Source organism: Lepus europaeus, chromosome 15 (genome assembly GCF_033115175.1).
Source record: "Lepus europaeus isolate LE1 chromosome 15, mLepTim1.pri, whole genome shotgun sequence".
In the NCBI taxonomy this organism is placed as follows: Eukaryota; Metazoa; Chordata; class Mammalia; order Lagomorpha; family Leporidae; genus Lepus; species Lepus europaeus.
In genome coordinates, this window is record NC_084841.1 from 56,897,078 (window position 1) to 56,918,301 (window position 21,224).

Below are 21,224 nucleotides of genomic sequence, written 5' to 3' on the forward strand. Positions count from 1 at the left end.
TCTCAGTTTATAGTCTTGGTACCAAGGAGAAAGAAATTGGGATTTCCAAATGAAAATGTCATGCTGTGTCAAAAAAATGAAGACACTCCTCTGTCCCCAGATACCCTCACCTCTGAACCTAAGTGGCCATTCCCATATGGTTCTCCTTCCACTCTTTCTTCCCAGCATTCATTCATAACCTTCTTGCATTAGGAAATGGGGTTGCCATTCTCTCAAACATCTTATGCATAGTAAATAAAACAGTAAATGCATCTGTATTGAGATGGGAATTGAAGAAAGAAAGCAACCCAGAGCTTAAAAAGTGAAACAGAAGTGGTTTGACAGATGGAATATGTTAAGTCTAGAAAAGCTGTCACCTAGGCATCAGAATTCTAATTATAATTTTGCTACATGGTGATTAATCACAGGTGGGGAAATGTCTGCTTTTGGGCCGTATGAGGCCCAACAAGTCATTTGTTCTGGCCATGCCAAGACAACTGCAGGTGGGACTTGAAATTCAATAAATCTATATCAGGCTTGTTTTTAAGTTGATAACTTTTTAAAAGATTATTTATTTATATGAAAGAGTTAACAGAGAGAGGGAGATCTTCCATCTGCTGGCTCACTCCCCAGATGGCGGCAATAAGCCAGGCCAAATCCAGGAGCTTTATCCTGGTCTCCCACCTGGGTGGCAGGGGCCTGAACACTTGGACCATCCTCAGGTGCTTTCCCCAGGCAATTAACAGGGGGCTGATTTGGAAGTGGAGCAGCCAAGACCCAAACCCGCATCCATATGGGATGTCAGAAACCCATGTGGCAGCTTTACCTGCTGTACCACAATGCTGGCCCCTAAGTTGATTTTTATGCTCTGCAAATGATTGATAATATCCAAATGGCCCTTGGCAAAAAAATGGTTTTCCACCTCTGAAATAGGTAAATCACATAAGCTTGCAGTTGTTTTTGGTAGTTTGTTTTTATGACTCATTAGAGAGTGAGCGAGTGAGCTCTCATCTGCTGGTTCACTCCTCAGATGTCACTAAGTCTGGGCTAGGTTGAAGCTAGAATCAGTCAGGGTCTGCCTGAGGAGTAGCAAGGAACCAACTACATAAGGAACCACTACATAAGCCATCACCTGCAGCCTTCCAGGGTCTACAGTAGCAAGACTGGGATTGGGAGCAGTGTAGAGACTGGCTACTCTGATACAGGAAGCAAATCCAATAGGTGGTACAACCGTTAGGCCAAAGGCATGCCCCTTGTTTTTTATTTTTAGCAGCCTGCTAAGTATTTTGGTATTAAATTGTCTTCAAAAATAGAGGTACTATGTAATTATAAAGATGGTATTATCTTTAATGATTCTCAAAATTGTTTGTAGGAGCACCTTCAGCAGAATTAGTCTCACCCCAATTGCCGTCTCATTTATCAGAGCATGAACGGGATCCATTACTTGTTCACCCTGAGGTAATATCTTTGATAGCTTTCAGTACTGTTTACAAAGTCTGATTTCCATGATTGCATACCTAGCTGACCCCTGTGTTTTCACCAAAATTACATGTATATATAAATATGCTTCTTTTATAGGAAGTAGTGGAAATGTCACACATGCCAGGAGAGTTATTCAATTTGTATCTTCACCAAAACTATGTAGATTTCTTCCTGGAAGTAGATGATCTTGTGAGAGCCAGTGAATTTCTCAGTTTTGCAGATATCCTCAGTGGTGATTGGAATGTAAGTCCATCTGACTTAAATGTATATCCTCAGAATCGCGAAAAGAAAATTTGCTCATAGCCCTTATTTGACATTATGCTGTGATTCTACTTAGTTACTATTCTATAATTTATTGATCCAATCCAGTGCTTGTAGTGAATCTTCAATACTGACTTTTTTGGTGATAACATAGCACTGTATTTTTTTCTGTAGTTACTTTCTAATTTTCCTTCTTTTTTGAGATTTCTTTATTTATTTGAAAGCCAGAGTGACAGAGAGAAAGGGAAGGAGAGACAGATCTTCCATCCACTGGTTTACTTCCCAAATGCCTGCAACAGCCCAGGCCAAAGCAAGGAGCCAGGAACTATATCTGGGTCTCCCATGTGTTTGGCAGGAACCCAAGTACTTCCACTGCCTCCCAGGCACATTAATAGAAAGCTGGATCAGAAGCAGAGTGCCCAGGTCTCGAACCAGGCACTCCATTATGGGATGTAAGCATTACAAGCAGCGGTTTAACCAGCAGCACCACAATAGTAGCCCCTCTTTTTTTCTTAACATCTTAACACATCTCTGTCCAGTATGGCGGCCACTAACCACATGTGGCTATGTAAAGTTAAATTAAATTAAAAATGTAGTTGCTCGGTCACATTAGCCACATCTCCAGTACTTGATAGTCACATGTACTTGGTAGCTACAGTACTGAATAGCCCAGATACAGTACTGAATAGCCCAGATACAAAACATTGCTATCTTTTTGTTGGAAGTTCTATTGGACAAAACTGTTTTGATATATTAATATTTCTCTGTTATAAATATTCAAATAGCATTAATAACTAAAATTGGGGATATAAAAATTATGATAGTTTTATTACTCAGCAGTTGTATTTATCTTTTTTTTTTTTTTTAAGATTTACTTTTGGGACCGGCGCTGTGGCGCAATGGGTTAAAGCCCTGGCCTGAAGCGCTGGCATCCCATATGGGTGCCAGTTCTAGTCCCAGCTGCTTCTCTTCCAATCCAGCTCTCTGCTATGGCCTGGGAAAGCAGTAAAAGATGGCCCAAGTCCTTGGGCCCCTGCACCCAAGTTTGAGACCCAGAGGAAGCTCCTGGCTCCTGGCTTTGGATCAGCACAGCTCCGGCCATTGCAGCCATCTGGGGAGTGAACCAGTGGATGGAAGATCTCTCTCTCTCTCTCTCTCTCTCTCTGTTTCTACCTCTCTCTGTAACTCTGTCTTTCAAATAAAATAAATCTTTATATTATAGCTACTTTCAAATAAATAAAAGAAATCTTTATTTATTTGAAAGAGTTACAGAGAGAGGCAGAGAGAGAGAGAGGTCTTCCATCCGCTGGTTCACGCCCCAGATGGTTGCAAACCATTCAGGAGCCAGGAGCTTCCTCCAGGTCTCCCACATAGGTGCAGGGCCCCAAGGACTTGAGCCATCCTCTATTGCTTTCCCAGGCCATAGCAGAGAGCAGGATTGGAAGAGGAGCAGTCAGGACTCAGAACTGGCGCCCATATGGGATGCTGGCACGACAGGCCAGGGCTTTAACCCTCTGTGCCACAACATCGGCACCGTATTTATCTATTTTATCATTGTTTCTTTTTTGTTTTGAAAACTTCCAAACCTGTAGATAGCTAAGTTGAAAGGTTAGTAAAAGGAATACCTGTAAACCCTTAACTTTGGCTTACCAGTTCACATTTGGCACAACTGATTAATCTCTGTTTAATTGCACATTTGTTTTTGGCTGAACAGTTGAAAAGTAATTATAGGGGCTGGCGCTGTGGCACAGTGGGTTAAAGTTCCAGCCTGCAGCTACAGCATCCTATGCGGGCACCAGTTCACATCCTAGGTGCTCCGCTTTTGATCTAGCTCCCTGCTAACACACCTGAGAAAGCAGCAGAGGATGGCACAAGTCCTTAGGCCCCTGCATGAATGTGGGAGACTCAGCAAAAGCTCCTGGCTACTGGCTTCGGGTTGGCTAAGAAACTGGCCATTGTAGCCATCTGAAGAGTGAATCAGCAGATGGAAAGACTTTCTTTCTGTCTCTACCTCTCTGTAACTCTTTCTTTCAAATAAATAAATTTTTTTAAAAATTACAGACATCATGACACCTACTATTTAAGAACAAATAGAGGGGCCAGCATTTTGGCATAGTGGGTAAAGCCACTGCCTGTGATGCCAGCATCCCATATGGGAGCCAGTTTGAGACCCAGCTGCTCCACTTCTGATCCAGCTCCCTGCTAATATGCATGGGGAAGCAGCAGAGGATGACCCTAGTGTTTGGGCCCATGCAGCCAGGTGGGAGATCCAGTAGAAGCTCCAGGCTCCTGACTTCCGCCTGGCCCAGATCCAGCCATTGCAGCCATTGGGAAGTGAACCACCTACTGGAAGATCGATCTCTCTCTCTCTATCTCTCCCTCTTTGTACTCTGCCTTTATTTTTTCTTTTTTTTTTTTTTTTATTCCTTTTAATGAAATGTTTGTTTTAAAGATTTATTTATTTATTTGAGAGGTAGGGTGACAGAGAGAGACAGAAAGGTTCTCCATCCACAGCCAGGACACAATGTGGTGCCTTTCCCACCCCTATCCCAGGTGTGGTCAGGGTTCACCCATTGCATTTGATTGATATGTCTCAGTTGAATTTGCTTTAATTCTGTAGCACTGTTATTTTTAGGGTTTTGGTAATAGTGAACAAAAGGAACAAGTAGTACCAGTGTTACTATTTTATATAAGTCTTTTCTTTCTGACACCCTATATGCTTTGTTAGACACGCTCTTTACTCAGGGAATACAGTACCTCCATAGCTACGAGAGGTGTGATACATTCCAACAGAGCCCGAGGATTTGCACATTGCCAAGGAGGAGCTTCAAGTTTTCGACCCTTGCACAAACCCCAGTGGTTTCTAATAAATAAAAAGGTAAAAGATAAAGAAATATATTTTGAATAAGTGAACTTCAGATACCTGAATTAGAACTCATTAAAACTGTTACTTTGTCTTTACAAGTTGAAGGAAAAATGATGTACTGTTATTAAGAAAATATTTGCTCAGATCCATCATATTCTTAAAATTACAAGATCTGTTATACTACATGGTGACTATACTAATGTATAGCAGTGTACAATTATGCTTTGTTCACATGTCCTGAGGATTGGTATCTTTGGGCAGTTTTGTTGTGTGAACATGATAGAATATTCTTTGTGTGTGTGTGTGTGTGTGTGTGGTAAAAAAAACATATATTTAGAATTAGCCAGCTGGACTCAGTTCAGATGATCCCAATTTTGTTGGCAACGTCCCAGAGCATCATAGTCAGGAGCCAGCCACACATATGCCTTCTTCTCTCCGTCAGGTCTGATCAGGGTGTTGACTTTGGCCACATCAGTGTCATAGAGTTTCTTCACAGCTTGTTTGATCTGGTGCTTGTTGGCCTTGACATCCACAATGAACACCAGGGTGTTGTTGTCTTCTATCTTCTTCATGGCCAACTCTGTGGTCGGGGGAACTTGATGATGGCATAGTGGTCAAGCTTGTTTCTCCTGGGGGGCGCTCTTCCGAGGGTATTGGGCTGCCGTTGGAGGCGTAGTGTCTTGGGCCGCTGGAAGGTGGGGGATGTGTGGATCTTCTTCTTGTGGCTGTGGACGCCTTTCAGCACTGCCTTCTTGGCCTTCAAGGCCTTCGCTTTGGCTTCGACTTTAGGAGGGGCAGGAGCTTCCTTCTTCGCCTTCAGTGCCATCTTGGTGAAAAGGGTTTTCCATAATAGAATATTCTTAGGCAAACATACATAGTATATAGGTCAGTCACTCAACATGCCTTGATACAATCAAGAGACATGGTAAGCACAAAATGTAGGTGGCTGCAGCCAACAACATGGCATACTGTCTTACCATAAAGGTTTTCTTTTATAGAAGTAGGACTACACACTAAAATATCAGGCTGGGTGGTGTGGCACAGCAGGCTAGGTAACTACTTGGGATGCCCATATCCCATATTAGAGTACAGTTTGAGTCCTGGGTACTCTACTTGCCATATAGCTTCCTCCTAATGCATCTTTGGAAGCAGTGGATGATGACCCAGTAATAGGGTTCCTGCCATCCACATGGGAGACCTGGATGGAGTTGTAGGCTTTTAGCTTTGGCCTGGGCCAGCCCTGGCTGTTGTGGGCACTTGAGAGGTGAACAAGCATATGGAAGATCTCTGTTTCTGTGTATATCTCTCTCTCACTCTGCCTTTTTGAAAAAATAAAAATGTATTTTTGAATAAATAATTGTTGTTAATGTGAAATAGCTGTGTTGATAAAATGCTTTATTGGATGATGCTAGGAAAATTATAAAACACTTATTTGACAGACTCTTTTTTTCCCACTAATAATTTATTTATTTGAAAGAGTGACAGAGGGGCCGTTGCTGTGGCACAGTGGGTTAACGCCCTGGCCTGAAGCACTGGCATCCCATATGGGTGCTGGTTCGAGACCTGGCTGCCCCACTTCCAATCCAGCTCTCTGTTATGGCCTGGGAAAGCAATAGAAGATGGCCCAAGTCCTTGGGCCCCTGCACCCGCGTGGGAGACTCGGAAGAAGCTCCTGGCTCCTGGCTTCATATCGGCACAGCTCCAACTGGTGCAGCCATCTGGAGAGTGAACCATTGGTTGGAAGACTTCTCTCTCTCTCTGCCTCTCCTCTTTCTGTGTAACAATGACTTTCAAATAAATAAGTAAATCTTAAAAAAAATAAATAAAAAAAGTGACCGAGGGAGAGACACAGAGAGATCTTCCATTCCCAAATGACCATGATGAGGGTTGAGCCAGGCCAAAGTCAGAAGCCTGGAACTCAACTCTATTTAGAGCTTCTAGATGTGGGTGACAGGGCCCCAAGTACTGAGGCACTCCTCACCTGCTTCCCCAGATGCATTAGCAGGGATCTGGATTGGAAGTGGAGCAGGCAGGACTCGAACCGGCACTACAGTATGAGATGCCAGCATCACAGGTGGTGGCTTAACCCACAATGCCAGCACCTAGAGAAACCTAAAAATGTTTATGGTATGTAAAATCATATACTTTGTGATATAATAACTTCATTTGTCTAGGAGTATATTACCATATTTTTTGTTTATTTTTTTATTTTTCCATGTAGTATCGGGAAAATTGCCTGGCAGCAAGAGCACTTTTTTCTGACTTCTGCGTGTCTGCTTTATGCCTCCAAACTCAGCTGTTGCCATACCTTGCTCTGTTAACCATTCCAATGAGAAATCAAGGTAATAACGGGGTTTCCTTTTTCCTAAGAGGTTGTGTTTTATATCATTAGGTTCTTGTGGATCGGTTAATTGCTAAATGAGGGGACTTCAAAAAGTTTGCAAAGGGAGTGGTGCTGTGGCACATTGGGTTAAGCTGCCACATGCAATGCCGACATCCCATGTTGGCATTGGTTTGTGTTCTGGCTGCTTCACTTCCAATCCAGCTCTGTGCTAAAGGCCTGGGAGAGCTGCGGAAGATGGCCCAAGTGTTTGGGCCCCTATCACCCATGTGAGAGACCCAGGTGAAGCTCCTGACTTCAGCCTGGCCCAGTGTTGGCCATTGCAGCCAAGCGGATGAAAGATCTCTCTTTCTCTGTCTCTCCCTCCATCTTTCTAACACTGACTTTCAAAATAAATAAATATATCTTTTTTAAGAAAGGCTTATTTCAAGAGTACCCGTAGACTTGAACTTTCCTGTCCTGTGTTTCAAATAGAGTCAGTTCCTTTGGAAAAAGCTTCAGAGCTCTTTTTTCTGTGACTGCCTCTTGCTCTGGGCAGAATCTCTGAGCCACTGCCCTGTGTGGGTGCTCGCCTGCAGAGGTAGAGCTGTATCATCTTAGCTGGCCTCTGTTGGTATGGACCTTCAGCTCTGTTAATGAGTGGAGGCAAAGAAGAGTACAGCTGGGGCATAGGGCAATACCCCTGGGGTGGAGCATCTAGCCTGTGAGTGGGCTGCATAGAGAAAAGTCCCCAGACTCCTTACTGCACTTGCTAGGAAGGAGCTCTGGTATTGCCTGCACCCAATTGGAATGAAGTCTCCACCGAGCTGAGCTAGGGGTGAAGAGGAGAGGACAGGAGATAGTGGCTCATATGCCACAGACTCTGCTTGTTAGATTTTCTTGACTAGATGTTTCTTCATTTGCTATATGTTCTTAGATCAATTTTCAGAGGCTTTAAATGACTCATTTTGTATAGTTTTTACCGATTTGTTTATCTCACTGGAGAGTGGATACAGAAGAGTACAGTGAGTACAGTCATCTTGTGTCTTTTTTTTCTTCTGAAATTTTTCATTATGATAAAACACAATACATAAACTTCATCATCCTAACCATTGTTAAGTAGACAGTTTGGTAGCATTGAGTATATTTACCTTGTTGTACAGCTATATTCAGAACTTTTACCTATAAAATTGAAACTTTGTGACCATTAAACATTAATTCCCCATTTCTCCCTTCCCATAGCTTTTTTTTTTTTTTTAAAGATTTATTTATTTATTTGAAAGTCAGAGTTACACATACAGAGGAGAGGCAGAGAGATAGGTCTTCTATCCAATGGTTCACTCCCCATTTGGCTGCAACGGCAGATGCCAGTGCTTCAGGCCAGGGCGTTAACCCGCTGTGCCACAACGCCGGCCCCCCTTCCCCATAGCCTTGAACAACCACTCTTCTGTTTTATGTCTATGAATTTGACTATTATAGATACTTTATAAAGGAGAATCATAAAATATTTATCCTTTTGTGACTGGGTTATTTCACTTAGTATATGTCCTCAAAGTTTATACATGTGGTACCACACATCCAATTGCCCTCATTTTTAAGCCTCAATAATATTTATATAACACATTCCATATATATCATCCACTCCTGGGCACTTGTGTTGTTTACACCCCTGACCGTCGAGCATAATGCTGCCGTACACATGGATGTCCAATTGCCTTTTCATTTCTTTCTTTTTTTTTTTTTTTTTTTTTTTTTGACAGGCAGAGTGGACAGTGAGAGAGAGAGAGAAAGGTCTTCCTTTACCGTGGGTTCACCCTCCAATGGCCGCTGCAGCCAGCAGCAAATCAGCACTGTGCTGATTTGAAGCCAGGAACCAGGTGCTTCTCCTGGTCTCCCATGCGGGTGCAGGGCCCAAGCACTTGGGCCATCCTCCACTGCCTTCCTGAGCCACAGCAGAGAGCTGGCCTGGAAGAGGGGCAACCGGGACAGAATCCGGTGCCCCGACTGGGACTAGAACCTGGTATGCCGGCGCCGCAAGGCGGAGGATTAGCCTATTGAGCCACAGCACTGGCTGCCTTTTCATTTCTTTAAGATATATCCAAAAGTAGAAATGTCTGGATCTTATAATAATTCTGTCTTGGGAGGACCCACACCATATTCCATTTACCATCCCTTTTTACATAGCAGTTTCACCATTTTACATTTCTACCTCCAATGCAAGAGGATTAATTTCTCCACATCCTCACCAACAGACCTTATTTTATATTTTGATAACAGCCATTGTAATAGGTACCAAGTAGTATCTCATTGTGGCTTTAATGTGCATTTCTCTAAAGTTAGTGATGTTCAGGAGTAGGCATTGTGGCACAGCAGATTCAGGCAATGCTTGGGACATCGTGTCCCATTTCAGCCACTTCAAGTCCCAGCTGCTCTGCTTCAGATCCAACTTCCAACCAGGATGCAGTGGATGAAGGCTCAAGTGTTTTTGCCGCTGCTACCCATGTAGGAGGCCCAGATGGAGTTCCTGGCTCCTGGTTTGGGCCTGGCCCAACCCTGGCTGTTGCAGGCTTTTGAGATGTGAACCAGCAGATAGAAGATATCTCTCTCTTTCACTCTATTTCCATTGCTCTGCCTTTTGATAGATGAAAATGAATAAACACCATGTTCTATGTGCTTATCGGTCATTTTATATTTTCTTTGAATAATTATTTTAAAACTTTTTAAAATCTATTTTCAGCTCAGATTTCTTTTATCCAAGATATTGGAAGACTTCCTCTGAAGCGACACTTTGGAAGGTAAGCTCATCATCTTATTTTCCAAGGAGCTGTTACTGCAGTAGGCAGTGAATAGTCACACAACCAACAAATGTTATCTGTAAAATCCAAGAATTACATACTGGGAGCAGGTGTTGTGGCACAATGGGTTAAGCCACCACTTGGGATACCCACATTCCATATCCTAGTACCTGGGATTGAGTCTTGCCTCCACTTTTTTTTTTTTTTTTTTTTTGACAGGCAGAGTTAGACAGAGAGAAAGGTCTTCCTTCCCTTGGTTCACCCCCTAAATGGTTGCTATGGCCAGCACGCTGCGCTGATCCAAAGCCAGGAGCCAGGTGCTTCCTCCTGGTCTCCTATTCAGGTGCAGGGCCCAAGGGCCTGGGCCATCCTCCACTGCACTACCGGGCCACAGCAGAGAGCTGGACTGGAAGAGGAGCAACCGGGACAGAATCTGGCACACCAACCGGGGCTAGAACCCAGGGTGCTGGCGCCACAGGTGGAGGATTAGCCTATTGAGCCGCAGCGCCGGCCTGCCTCCACTTTTGATCTAGCTTCCTGCTCATTTGTCTGGGAGGCAGTAGATGATCATCCAAGTACTTGGGCCCCTGCCACTCATGTGGAAGACCTGAATGGAGTTCCTTGCTCCCAGCTTTGGCCTGGCCCAGGCCCAAGTTACTGCAGACATTGGGGAGTAAATCAGTGAATGGAACATCTTCCTGTCTCTGTCACTTTGCCTTTCAAATATATGAATAAAAACTTTAAAAAAGAATTACATACTGTACTCAGTAATTAAAGACCGTATAATTATGTTATGAACCCTTCATTTTATGAAATTTATTTTTAATTAATTTACTTATTTGAAAGTCAGGGTTAGACAAAGAAAGAGAGATCTTTCATCTGCTGGTTTACTCTCCCAACGGCCACAATGGCCAGGACTGGGCCAGGCCAAAGCCAGGGGCCAGGAGCTTCTTCAGAGTCTTCTATGTGTATGGTAGGGGCCCAAACATTTGGGCTATTTTCCACTGCTTTTCTCAGGCTATTAGCGGGAAGCTGGATCCTAAGGGGAGCAGTTGGAACTCAAACCAGCCTCCATATGGGATGCCAGCAGCTTAACCTGCTCCGCGACAATGCTGGCCACATTTTGTTAAATTTAACAGCGTATTTTCACGCACTTCAAAGGAAGTATATTGGGCCAAATAGAATCATGGGCTCACAAAGGCAGAGGAGTTCAGAACCAAGGCCTTCACTAACCAGGCAGTCAACGAAATATACTCATTTCCCCACCCAGGAGACAGCGGCTTGAGACATCGCCCCAAGCCAGCTGAGAGTACCTTGTCACCCCATGTCAGCAGGAAATAGCTTTAAAGACAGATTATCATCCCTCTACCCCTCCTGGACTTTTGGGGCTAATATGATCCCATACAACTCTTGCTTTATGAAAAACAAAAGGGGGGAATGTTAGTAAGATGGCGCAGTCTTATCTATGGCATGATCTATACCCTGAAACCATCCTAGGCTCTAGTCTCCGCCACCATGGCTGGAAGCCAGGTGACCCCATGGCCCAACCACCAGTGTCAGCTCCACTCCCATCATAATGGGATTCACTGCTCCTACTTCCCTGCCCGCCCCCTGGCAAAGTTTTAACAGGACCTGTTCCTGAGCACATGGCTCTCTTTCTCTCCGTCTCTGTCTCTTGATCTCTCTCTCTCTCGATCTCTCTCATGCTCTCTTTCTCTCTCTGTCCTTCTTCACCCCTTCCCTCTGGTCTGTCAGATTTCCCCCAGTAAACCCTTTCCCTTAAAAAAAAAATTAAAAATCTTAAGTTCAACAAAATCTTGCAACTCTAGAAACCCCTTCCCAGCCTACCTGCCAAGTGGTGTTCTCAGCCTATACTTGCAGTGACTAAGAACTGCCTCAAAGAGTGGCAGTATTATTTGAATTTCCCTGTTTTAGAAAAAGCAGACAAACAAATATGGAGATATTATGTACTGATCATTTTAGTAGAAAAATTCTGCACTAATATGAGCAACTAACACAAAGCCTTTACCTCAATTCACCTTACTTGTCAAGTAGAATTAAATACTCTGATATTTTTAAAAGGTTTAGAAAGGGTATTTTCCAGGGCTAAGGTAGACAGTAGAAATGACATCAGTTATACCTCCTACCTTTTCTCCTATTTCTTGTCCCCAATGGAAAACTCTGCTGTCTGGGCTTCCTTCCCCCTCTCACACATTCAGTAAGGCCTTTACAGTGTTGGTGGTTTATTCTGGAAAATGCATTGGCTGTGTGGTGCCTGTCTTTCCTGTTATGGAGAGACAATGATGGATGGTCTGTTTTTTTTTTTTTTTAAGATTTATTTATTTATCTGAAAGTCAGAGTTACACAGAGAGAGAAGGAGAGGCAGAGAGAGAGAGAGAGAGAGAGAGAGATCTTCCCTCCGCTAGTTCACTCTCCAATTGGCCGCAGCAGCCAGAGATGCGCGGATCCGAAGCCGGGAGCCAGGAGCTTCTTCCAGGTCTCCCACGTGGGTGCAGGGGCCCAAAGACTTGGGCCATCCCCCACTGCTTTCCCAGACACACTAGCAGGGAGCTGGATTGGAAGTGGAACAGCCGGGTCTCAAACCAGCACCCACATGGGATGCCAGCACTGCAGGCGGCGGCTTTACCCGCTACGCCACAGCACCAGCCCTGATGAACGTGTCTTAAAGCATCGTCCCACTAGGAAGTGAGCAAGAGTCAAACCTTTAGGAACTGTGCTCTTCCCTCAGCTTCCTCTGAGTCACAGCAGGACCAGATCTTGTGGATGGCTCCTTTCCTCCCAGAGCGTGATCAAAATGAAGGACCAGTGTGTGTTTTCTCTCCCTAACAATATAAATGATTGGGAGTTTCCCCTGTTTTATTATTAGATCAACTGCTGATCTGACTTGGGAGGCGGGATTTACTGGTGTTTTGACTAGTACTGTTAGCTTCCTTCCTTCCTTCCTTCCTTCCTTCCTTCCTCCCTCCCTCCCTCCCTCCCTCCCTCCCTCCCTCCCTCCCTCCCTCCCAACCTCCCTTCCTTCCTTCCTTCCTCCCGGCAGAGTGGACAGTGAGAGAGAGAAACAGAGAGAAAGCTCTTCCTTTTCCATTGGTTCACCCCCCACAGAAAGGTCTTCCTTTTCCATTGGTTCACCCCCACAATGGCCGCTGCGGCCGGTGTGCTGCGGCCGGCGCACTGCACTGTTCCGAAGGCAGGAGCCAGGTGCTTCTCCTGGTCTCCCATGCGGGTGCAGGGCCCAAGCACTTGGGCCATCCTCCTCTGCACTCCCGGGCCACACCAGAGAGCTGGGCAGGAAGAGGAGTAACCGGGACTAGAACCCGGTGTGCCGGCACCGCAGGTGGAGGATTAGCCTATTGAGCCATGGCGCCAGCCTTAGGTTTCATTTTAGTGGTTATTTAACATGATCTTTAGTTCATAATGATTCTTACTAAATATTAACAGTTAATTTTTACTACCTGTGCGATCTTTTTTTGTAATTCAACCAAAACCATGTTTTTTTTAACATTTTCTATCTTTTCAACTTTGTTTTTTATCACAGCCTTTTTGATAAATCATTTTACAAATACTATTTACTTAGGATGAAATTGATGTTCAGTAGGTTTATAATTTCTGAGACACTTGCTCTGAATGCCAGATTGCTTGTGAGAATATTTGCCATGGGGCCAGAGTTGTGGTACAGCAGGTTAAGCCACTGTTTGTGGTGTCAGCATCCTCTATTAGGTGCTGGTTCATGTCCTTGCTGCTCCACGTAACACCCAGCTTCCTGCTAATGTGCCTGGGAAGCCAGTAGAGGATGGCTCAACTACTTTGGTCCCTGCCACCCATGTGGGAGACGAGACCTAGATGGAGTTCTTGGCTCTTGGCTTCAGCCTGGTCCAGGTCTGGCTGTTATGCCCATTTGGGGAGTTAACCAGCAGTTAGAAGATATATATCTGTCTTTGTCTCTGTTTCACTGTGCATTTCAAAATAAATAAATTTTTTTAATTTGCAAGCTTTATAACCCTTAACAGTGCTCTTTTCTCCTAACCCTTGCTCTATCATTTTAAAAATATCTTTGCTTGCTTAGAAGGTGAAAATAATAGGTCATTAATTTCCATTTTAAAAATTATAAATTGGCCGGCGCCGCGGCTCACTAGGCTAATCCTCCACCTGCGGCGCCAGCACCCCAGGGTCTAGTCCTGGTCGGGGTGCCGGTTCTGTCCCAGTTGCTCCTCTTCCAGTCCAGCTCTCTGCTGTGGCCCAGGAAGGCAGTGGAGGATGTCTCAAGTGCCTGGGCCCTGCACCCTCGTGGAAGACCAGGAGGAAGCACCTGGCTCCTGGCTTCGGATTGGCGAAGTACGCTGGCTGTAGCAACTATTTGGGGAGTGAACCAACGGAAGGAAGACCTTTCTCTCTGTCTCTCTCACTGTCTGTAACTCTGCCTGTCAACAAAAAATTAAAAAATAAAATAAAAAATTATAAATTAAATTGAATAACTTATTTAGTAACTCTTGTATTCTTTAAGTTTTCTGCCCATTTTTCTATTTAATTTTTTCAGTTTCAGTTTGTAAGACCTCTTTCTGAAGATATTCGTTAACCATTTTTGTGTTCTAAGTGCTGAGGGTTTATTTGCGGTTTAAAATTACCCTCATAGGTTTGTTTCTGTAGGTAAACTAAAGGGCCAGGCTAGACAGCATGAGGAGATGGCTTCATAATGCTAGAAACAGCTGTGGTATGGCTGAAAGGAATTTCCTCCTTGCTTTTTTTTTTTTGAGATTTATTTGTTCATTTGAAATGCAGAGTTACAGAGAGGCAAAGTCAGAGAGATTTCCACCTGCTGGTTAATTCCCCAAACTGCCGCAATGGCCAGAGCTGGGTGGTTCTGAAGCTAGGATCCTCCTCCGGGTCTCCCACGTGGGAGCAGGGGCCCAAGCCCTTGGGCCATCTTCTACTGCTTTCCCAGTCCATAGTAGAGAGCTGGATCGCAAGTGGGGCAGCCAGGACTCGAACTGGCACCCATATGGGATGCCTGCACTGCAGGCCGTGGCTTTACCCACTGTGCTACAGCACCGGCCCCTCCTTGCTTGATATTAATGCACACACTGTGGCTATCTGACAGGTTGAAGATGGAAGCCCTGGCCGACAGGGAGCATGGAATGTTGGACCCTGAGAGTGGAGACGAGGTGCAGCTCAATGAAGGGCAGTCGGCGGAGGAGACGCCAGCTGAACCCACTCAGACCGCCCAAGCCGAAGCCTGGTCTCTTCCTCTGAGTCAGGGCAGCGCGACAGAGCTTCCTGCCAGCCAGCCGCAGCCCTTCTCCTCCCAAGCAGACATGGAAGAAGACAGCTGGGTGATAGAAGACTGTGAGAGTGACGGCTGGTAGACAGCAGCCTTCGTGATGACCCCTTTAAGCGGGGCTCGCTGGTCCCTGAGCAGGGTTAAGATGCTTTTCTAGTGAATTTCAAAGTTTGTTAATTCTTCACTCTGTAGAACTTCCTCACAGGGCACTGACTCTTCTGTCCTCAGCAAAGATCAAGCCTTCAAGTGATCTATAATGTTTCCTCTAGTATTTATTTAGTTTTGCAAGTGGTTTCGGGAGAGGAGGTCAGTGTGTATGAAGTGTGTTTGAACCTGATGCCAAATACCAGAAAATGTGAAGGACGATCCAGGACACGGAACGCTGGGGGGTTGTAAATATGAATAAAGGCAGTTCAGGATGCAGTTACAAATGTAAATAAAACTTGGTGCCTTATTGACAGTTTCTATGGTCTCTATCTTCTCAGATATCCTTTCTGTGTGTTGTACAGTGGAGTATTTTAGATACTTTTGGGAAAGTATTTGCATAATTTATATCAAAATTAAAATGTTGAATCACGCCTTGTCTCTCCTGTCTGTGGAGGTTACCTGCCTGCACCGTCTACTGAGTGTCCTGGGTTCCCCAAGTTTCGAAAGCTAAGGGAGGGTGGAGGATGCGGGCTGCCTTGCTGCGGGACCTCCCGGGAGAGGTGACGCACACCCGCAACACGCCCCGTGTGTCACCACTCTTCCCAGGTGCCCTGTGCGGGACACCAGCGGCGCAGGCCCTTAGCGGGACCGAGGCTGACAAAGCCGGGCGGGGCCAAGCTCGGCCCTGCCCGGCCGGCCCCGCCCCGGGAGCCCGATCCCGGTTTCAGTGCACTGGGCGGTGTGCGCGCCTTTCCGGCGGCCCTGCAGGTGAGTGGGGGCGGGGGAGGAGGGCACGTGATCAGGCCCGGCACCGAGGCCCACTGCCCCCAGCCCAGGGGCCGGGGCCGGGGCCGGGAGGGGTGTGCTCAGCCCCGGAGCACCTGGGCCCTCGCCGGCTCTGCGGAGCGAGGGCCGGGGCAGCCGCACGGTCTGGTGCGGCGGGCGCAGGGGCTCCGGGAAGGGCGCCTCCGCCAGCTGCTTCCACGCCGCCGGCACAGGTGCGCGGGGCGCCGTCCTTCTGGGCGCGGGGCCCGCCGCGCCTCGCCGCTCTCCTGGGACTTCTGGCCCGGCCGAGGTCCAGCCACTTTCGGGCGGAATCGCAGAAGACTGAGGTGAATTTTCCCCGAGAAGCGCGTAGGTGGGACGCTCACGCCGAGCGGGCAGGGTGGAGAGCGCACGGAACGAGATTCGTCGCGCCGCGTGCCCCGAGGCTGGCTGGGGAGACCCTACGGAGATGCCCCGTGTCCCCTGACAGGCGTGGGTTCTTAGAGTCCGAAGAGGCCTCCCCTGTCCCGGAAGCCCAGAAATATCCGTAATCTACCCCTGTCTTGGGTCCAGCAAAACTTTAAAGCCTGCTAAAGCGGTGAGTCTGCAGACAGGTGACCCGGCAGGAGCCTGGACACTTTGCTGGGGGCAACCATTTCAGTGCCACCGCGGAATGGAGTCCGGCGAGCCCGGGGCCAAACAAAGAGCGGTGACATGGTGAGGCGCAGGGCCATCCACACGGTTCAGATGGGACGAGCTGCAGCTCCCCGTTGCAGTTTGTCCTTGCACGGTTCTTCAGAGTTCTCATTTTCACTTCTGATTTCACCATGGATGAAGTGATCTTCAAATGAGCGTTTTCACAGGTGAAGAGGAGTTAAATCCATTCGTGACTCATAACTCTTACTCTTGAGTGAGGTTAGGACCGAGATACCTGCTGAGTGTATTTATAGTCCAAATATTGAGAGGTCTGATGTAAAACTTGCTAAACGTATTTATTGTGCCTTTTCTTCTGCGTATCTTAGGAGTGTATTTCAAAAAACTGTAGTAGTACAAGCATCTCTGGAACTCAAACCTTTTTAGACAGCGAAGAGATAAAGGACAAGGGGACAAAAGTAAAGAAAACTTGCCATGGAGCTCCTCCCTTACCCTGGGCACCGTCTGGGACTGTCCCAGTTAGCCTCTAAGATTGGAGTCACATCAGAAGACTGGAACTCCTGGGCCCGCCTTCTGCACCAACCCCCTTCAGTGACAGAGTTAGGGCTGGAGATGGTGCATACCATCTGTTACCCTTAGCTTCTCTGGCTGCATTTCTTTTTTCCTTTTTAAAAGATTAGTTAAAAGCAAGCAAACAAAACTTCAAGCCAATGACTATTCATTCTCTTTTTTTAAATATTGAAGATTCATGGAGGTTTCTTCTTTTTTTAAAGATCCGTTTATTTATTTGAAAGTCAGAGTTCCACAGAGAGAGAAGGAGAGGCAGAGAGAGAGGTCTTCCATCCACTGGTTCACTCCCCAATTGGCCGCAATGGCCAGAGCTGCGCCAATCCAAAGCCAGAAGCCAAGAGCTTCTTCCAGGTCTCCCATGCAGGTGCAGGGGTCCAAGCACTTGGGCTATCTTCTGCTTTCCCAGGCCATAGGAGAGAGCTGGATCAGAAGTGAAGCAGCTGGGACTTGAACCAGCACCCATATGGATGCTGGCACTGCACGTGGTGGCTTTACCCACTACACCACAGCGCCAGTCCTGACTGTTCATTTATGACTCAGTCCTACAATAGCACTACCACAGTGCCTTGCACACAGTAGACATTCAGTAAATACAGAAGCTCGAATGAATGTATTTTCAGAGTAACTGATGTTTTCCAAAACAGTAATTTGTACTTGGTCTCGAAGTGTGATAATATATAATTACAGGGAATGAAGCATAAATAGATATCTTAATAGAAATGGAGTACCCATTAATAAACAACTTACCATAGTTCATTATTAAGTGGAGACATCCTTTTCTGATCCACCTATTAAAAAATTAACTGATTGCTTTATTTTTATTTATTTATTTATTTTTTGACAGAGTAGACAGTGAGAGAGAGAGACAGAGAGAAAGGTCTTCCTTTTTTTTGCCGTTGGTTCACCCTCCAATGGCTGCCGCGGCCGGCGCACCGCACTGATCCGAAGGCAGGAGCCAGGTGCTTATCCTGGTCTCCCATGGGGTGCAGGGCCCAAGCACTTGGGCCATCCTCCACTGCACTCCTGGGCCATAGCAGAGAGCTGGCCTGGAAGAGGAACAACCGGGACAGAATCCGGCACCCCGACCAGGACTAGCACCCGGTGTGCCGGTGCCGCTAGGCGGAGGACTAGCCTATTGAGCCACGGTGCCGGCCTTAACTGATTGATTTGTAAGGGAGAATGACAGAGATCTTCCTTCCACTGGTTCACTCCCAAATAACCACAACTCCCAGTGCTGGGCCAGGCCAAAGCCAGATGCCAGGAACTCCAACCCGGGCAATCATCTGCCACCTCTGAGGCGCATCAGTAGGAAGCTGGGTGGGAAGTGGAGGAGCTGGGACTCCAACAGGTTCTCCAGTATGGGATGTGGGCATTGCAGAAGCTTTACCTGCTGGGCCACAACCCCACCCCATGGCCTCAGCTCTGCTCACCTTCTCCCTCTGCTGCTGCCACACTGCCCCCATGCCTTAGTTCATGTCCCTTCCATCTGCCCAGAGCACTCTTCTCCCTAACATCTGCCTGGCTTCCCCCTTCACTTGCAATTCTATACATAGCTGTCACTTTCTCTATGATGATTCCCCTGGTCCCTATTGAAAATGGTTACACTCTGCCTGCCATGCACCCCTCACCACCTTTCTTAACTTTGTTTCTTAGCCTCCTAAGTGTGCCACTCTCCTGTCACCCCCACTGGAATTTAAACCCCATGAAGCCAGGGATTTCAGCCTGCTTGGTACACTGCTAAACCTTCAGCATGCCTGGTACACAGAGGTGCTCCATAAATATTTGTTGACTAACAGACCTCCATTTTACAAAGCAAAATAAAACAAGGCCGTAGGAATTTCCAAATTGTGCAGCCCTTGAAAGTGAGATTATCCACTTTAGTTTTGGGCCTTTAAGAATGTCAAGTCCAATACCATGTACCAGTAAGTCTTCAACAGTTGTTCCAGTATAAGCCACTGGAAGGAGGAATTCATTGTACCTTGAACCTAGTAGTTACATTAGCAAATGATCCCCTTATTTTTGAATGTGTGTCCAAATCATTGATTTCATGAAAGAAATCACCAGGTTTAGGGGAAGAGCTCTTTCTTTGCTTTACTTTTGCCATGGACTGAATACCTCTCCAGATGCTGTAGTTGGTCCCCGGCGACCACAGGTGGATTGCCGTTAGATGATTGTATTGAAAAGAACGATGTTCATGGTTCACTGCCAACTTTTACCTCTAGGGAACTTTGCCTTTGGTGATTTTTATCTCTGAAAATCTGTAAATTCAGTTTTTCGAATCTAGTGTCAGGTGTTCATATTTTGGAGCGGGAGCCAGTCCTCTAAACACTTCCTTGGTTTGGGAAGACATGGACCGCTCACAGCCTGTGTTTCACAGACTGCGCCGTGGCTGTTCCACGGCAGATGTGGTAATAAGAATGAAGCATGTGCTGACCCAGCAAGTCTCTGCGTGCTCACAGGGGTGAATGTTTTGATTTGGACGTGTGAGGAGACGACTTCACTTGGGAGTGTGTTAGCTTTCTGTATTGTTGACATTCTGTCATTTTTGCTTTAGGGGGGTTTTAAAAAATGTATTGTTAATTATTTTATCAATAACTGCACATGTTTGTGAGCTACAATATACAATGTATACAATATATGTACCCAATGCATGCTAATTAAATCAACATTTCTCCCTCCCTTTTTAAAAAAGATTTAATTTATTTGTATTTGAAAGGCAGAGTTACACAGAGAAAGAGGGAGACAGAGAAAAGAGATCTTCCATCCATTGGTTCACTCCCAAATGGCCTCAATGGGTCTGGGCCAGGCTGAAGCCAGGAGCCCAAGCACCCAGGCCATTTCCCACTGCTTTCTCAGGTGCGTTAGCAGGGAGCTGGATTACAAATTGAGCAGCCAGGACTCAAACCAGTACTCATATGGGATGTTGGCATCACAGACTGCAGCTTAACCCATGGTGCCACAATAGCAGCCTCTCCCCTTCTATTACTTTTTTTCAAGGTTTATTTTACTTATTTGAAAGTCAAAATTACAGAGGGAAAGGGAAAGACAGAGATCTTCCATCTGCTGGTTTACTCCCCAAATGGCCGTAACAGTCAAGGCTGGGCCAGGCCAAAGCCAGGAGCCAGGGGCTTCTTCCAGGTCTCCCACACAGGTACAGAGGACCAAGCCATCTTCCACTACTTTCCCAGGCGCATTAGCAGGGAGCAGAACTGGAAGTGGAGCAGCAGAACTTGAACCTGTGCCCATACAAGATGCTGGCGCTGCAGATGGTGGCTTAACCTACTGTGCTACAGTGCCGGACCCTTACTTTACTTTTTGATTGGAAGCTTGGAGCTCTTTTCTTCTTCTTCTTTTTAAGATTTACTTATTTATTTATTTGAAAGGTGGGGGACTGGCACTGTGGCGTAGCAGGTAAGGCCACCGCCTGCAATGCCGGCATCCCATGTGGGTGCTGGTTCGAGTCCAGCTGCTCCACTTCCTGTCCAGCTCTCTGCTATGGCCTAGGAAAGCAGCGGAAGATGGCTTGAGTCCTCGGGCCCCTGCACCCACATGGGAGATGTGGGAGAGGCTCCTGGCTCTTGGCTTTGAATCGGCGCAACTCCAGCCATTGCGGCCAATTGGGGAGTGAACCATCGGATGGAAGACTCCCCCCTCCCCCGCCTCTCCTTCTCTCTCTGTGGAACTCTGACTTTCAAATAAATAAATATTAAAAAAGAGAGAGAGAGAGAGAAAGGTGGAATTACAGAGAGATAGGTCTTCTGTCTGCTGGTTCACTCCCCAAATGGCCGCACCTGCAGGTGGTGGAGTTACCTGCTATGCCACAGTGCCGGGCCCTTTTTTCTTCTATTTGTTCCTAAAACATGTACTAGGTTATTGTGAACTATAGTCAGCCCACTTTGCTGTGTAGACACTAAGAACTCGTTCCTTTGATGCATTTTTTACATTTTGTTATTTATAGGGCTCCTCGGTAATTAGACTCATCAATGCTTCATTATGTAAAACTCAGAATTAAGATTTAAGATTTTTATTGCCCTTTAAATGCTTAGAATAATGACAAAGTCTGCAGGTAATCTAGTTGTTCTGTGT

At 46.2% G+C, this 21,224-nt stretch overlaps 2 protein-coding genes across 5 annotated transcripts in view; both read left to right on the plus strand.

Annotated features, from left to right (window-relative positions):
* The window catches only part of RAD17 (RAD17 checkpoint clamp loader component), a 39,817-nt gene extending 24,237 nt beyond the window's left edge, over positions 1-15,580 (plus strand). For 2 of the 3 annotated variants that reach the window (XM_062212202.1, XM_062212200.1), the window contains 6 exons: positions 1,352-1,437; positions 1,558-1,704; positions 4,451-4,600; positions 6,810-6,930; positions 9,646-9,703; positions 14,823-15,580. In XM_062212202.1, the coding sequence (XP_062068186.1) occupies positions 1,352-1,437; positions 1,558-1,704; positions 4,451-4,600; positions 6,810-6,930; positions 9,646-9,703; positions 14,823-15,087 (827 nt within the window). In that variant the 3' untranslated portion in view covers positions 15,088-15,580. The remainder of the gene's footprint in view (positions 1-1,351; positions 1,438-1,557; positions 1,705-4,450; positions 4,601-6,809; positions 6,931-9,645; positions 9,704-14,822) is intronic. The other variant, XM_062212203.1, reaches the window with a different exon arrangement.
* A 309-nt stretch (positions 15,581-15,889) lies between these two features.
* The window catches only part of MARVELD2 (MARVEL domain containing 2), a 29,193-nt gene continuing 23,858 nt past the window's right edge, over positions 15,890-21,224 (plus strand). The window contains exon 1 of one of the 2 annotated variants that reach the window (XM_062212223.1): positions 15,890-15,917. The gene's annotated coding sequence lies outside the window, so the exon portion shown is untranslated. Of the gene's footprint in view, positions 15,918-16,129; positions 16,262-21,224 lie in introns of those variants that run through there. The other variant, XM_062212222.1, reaches the window with a different exon arrangement.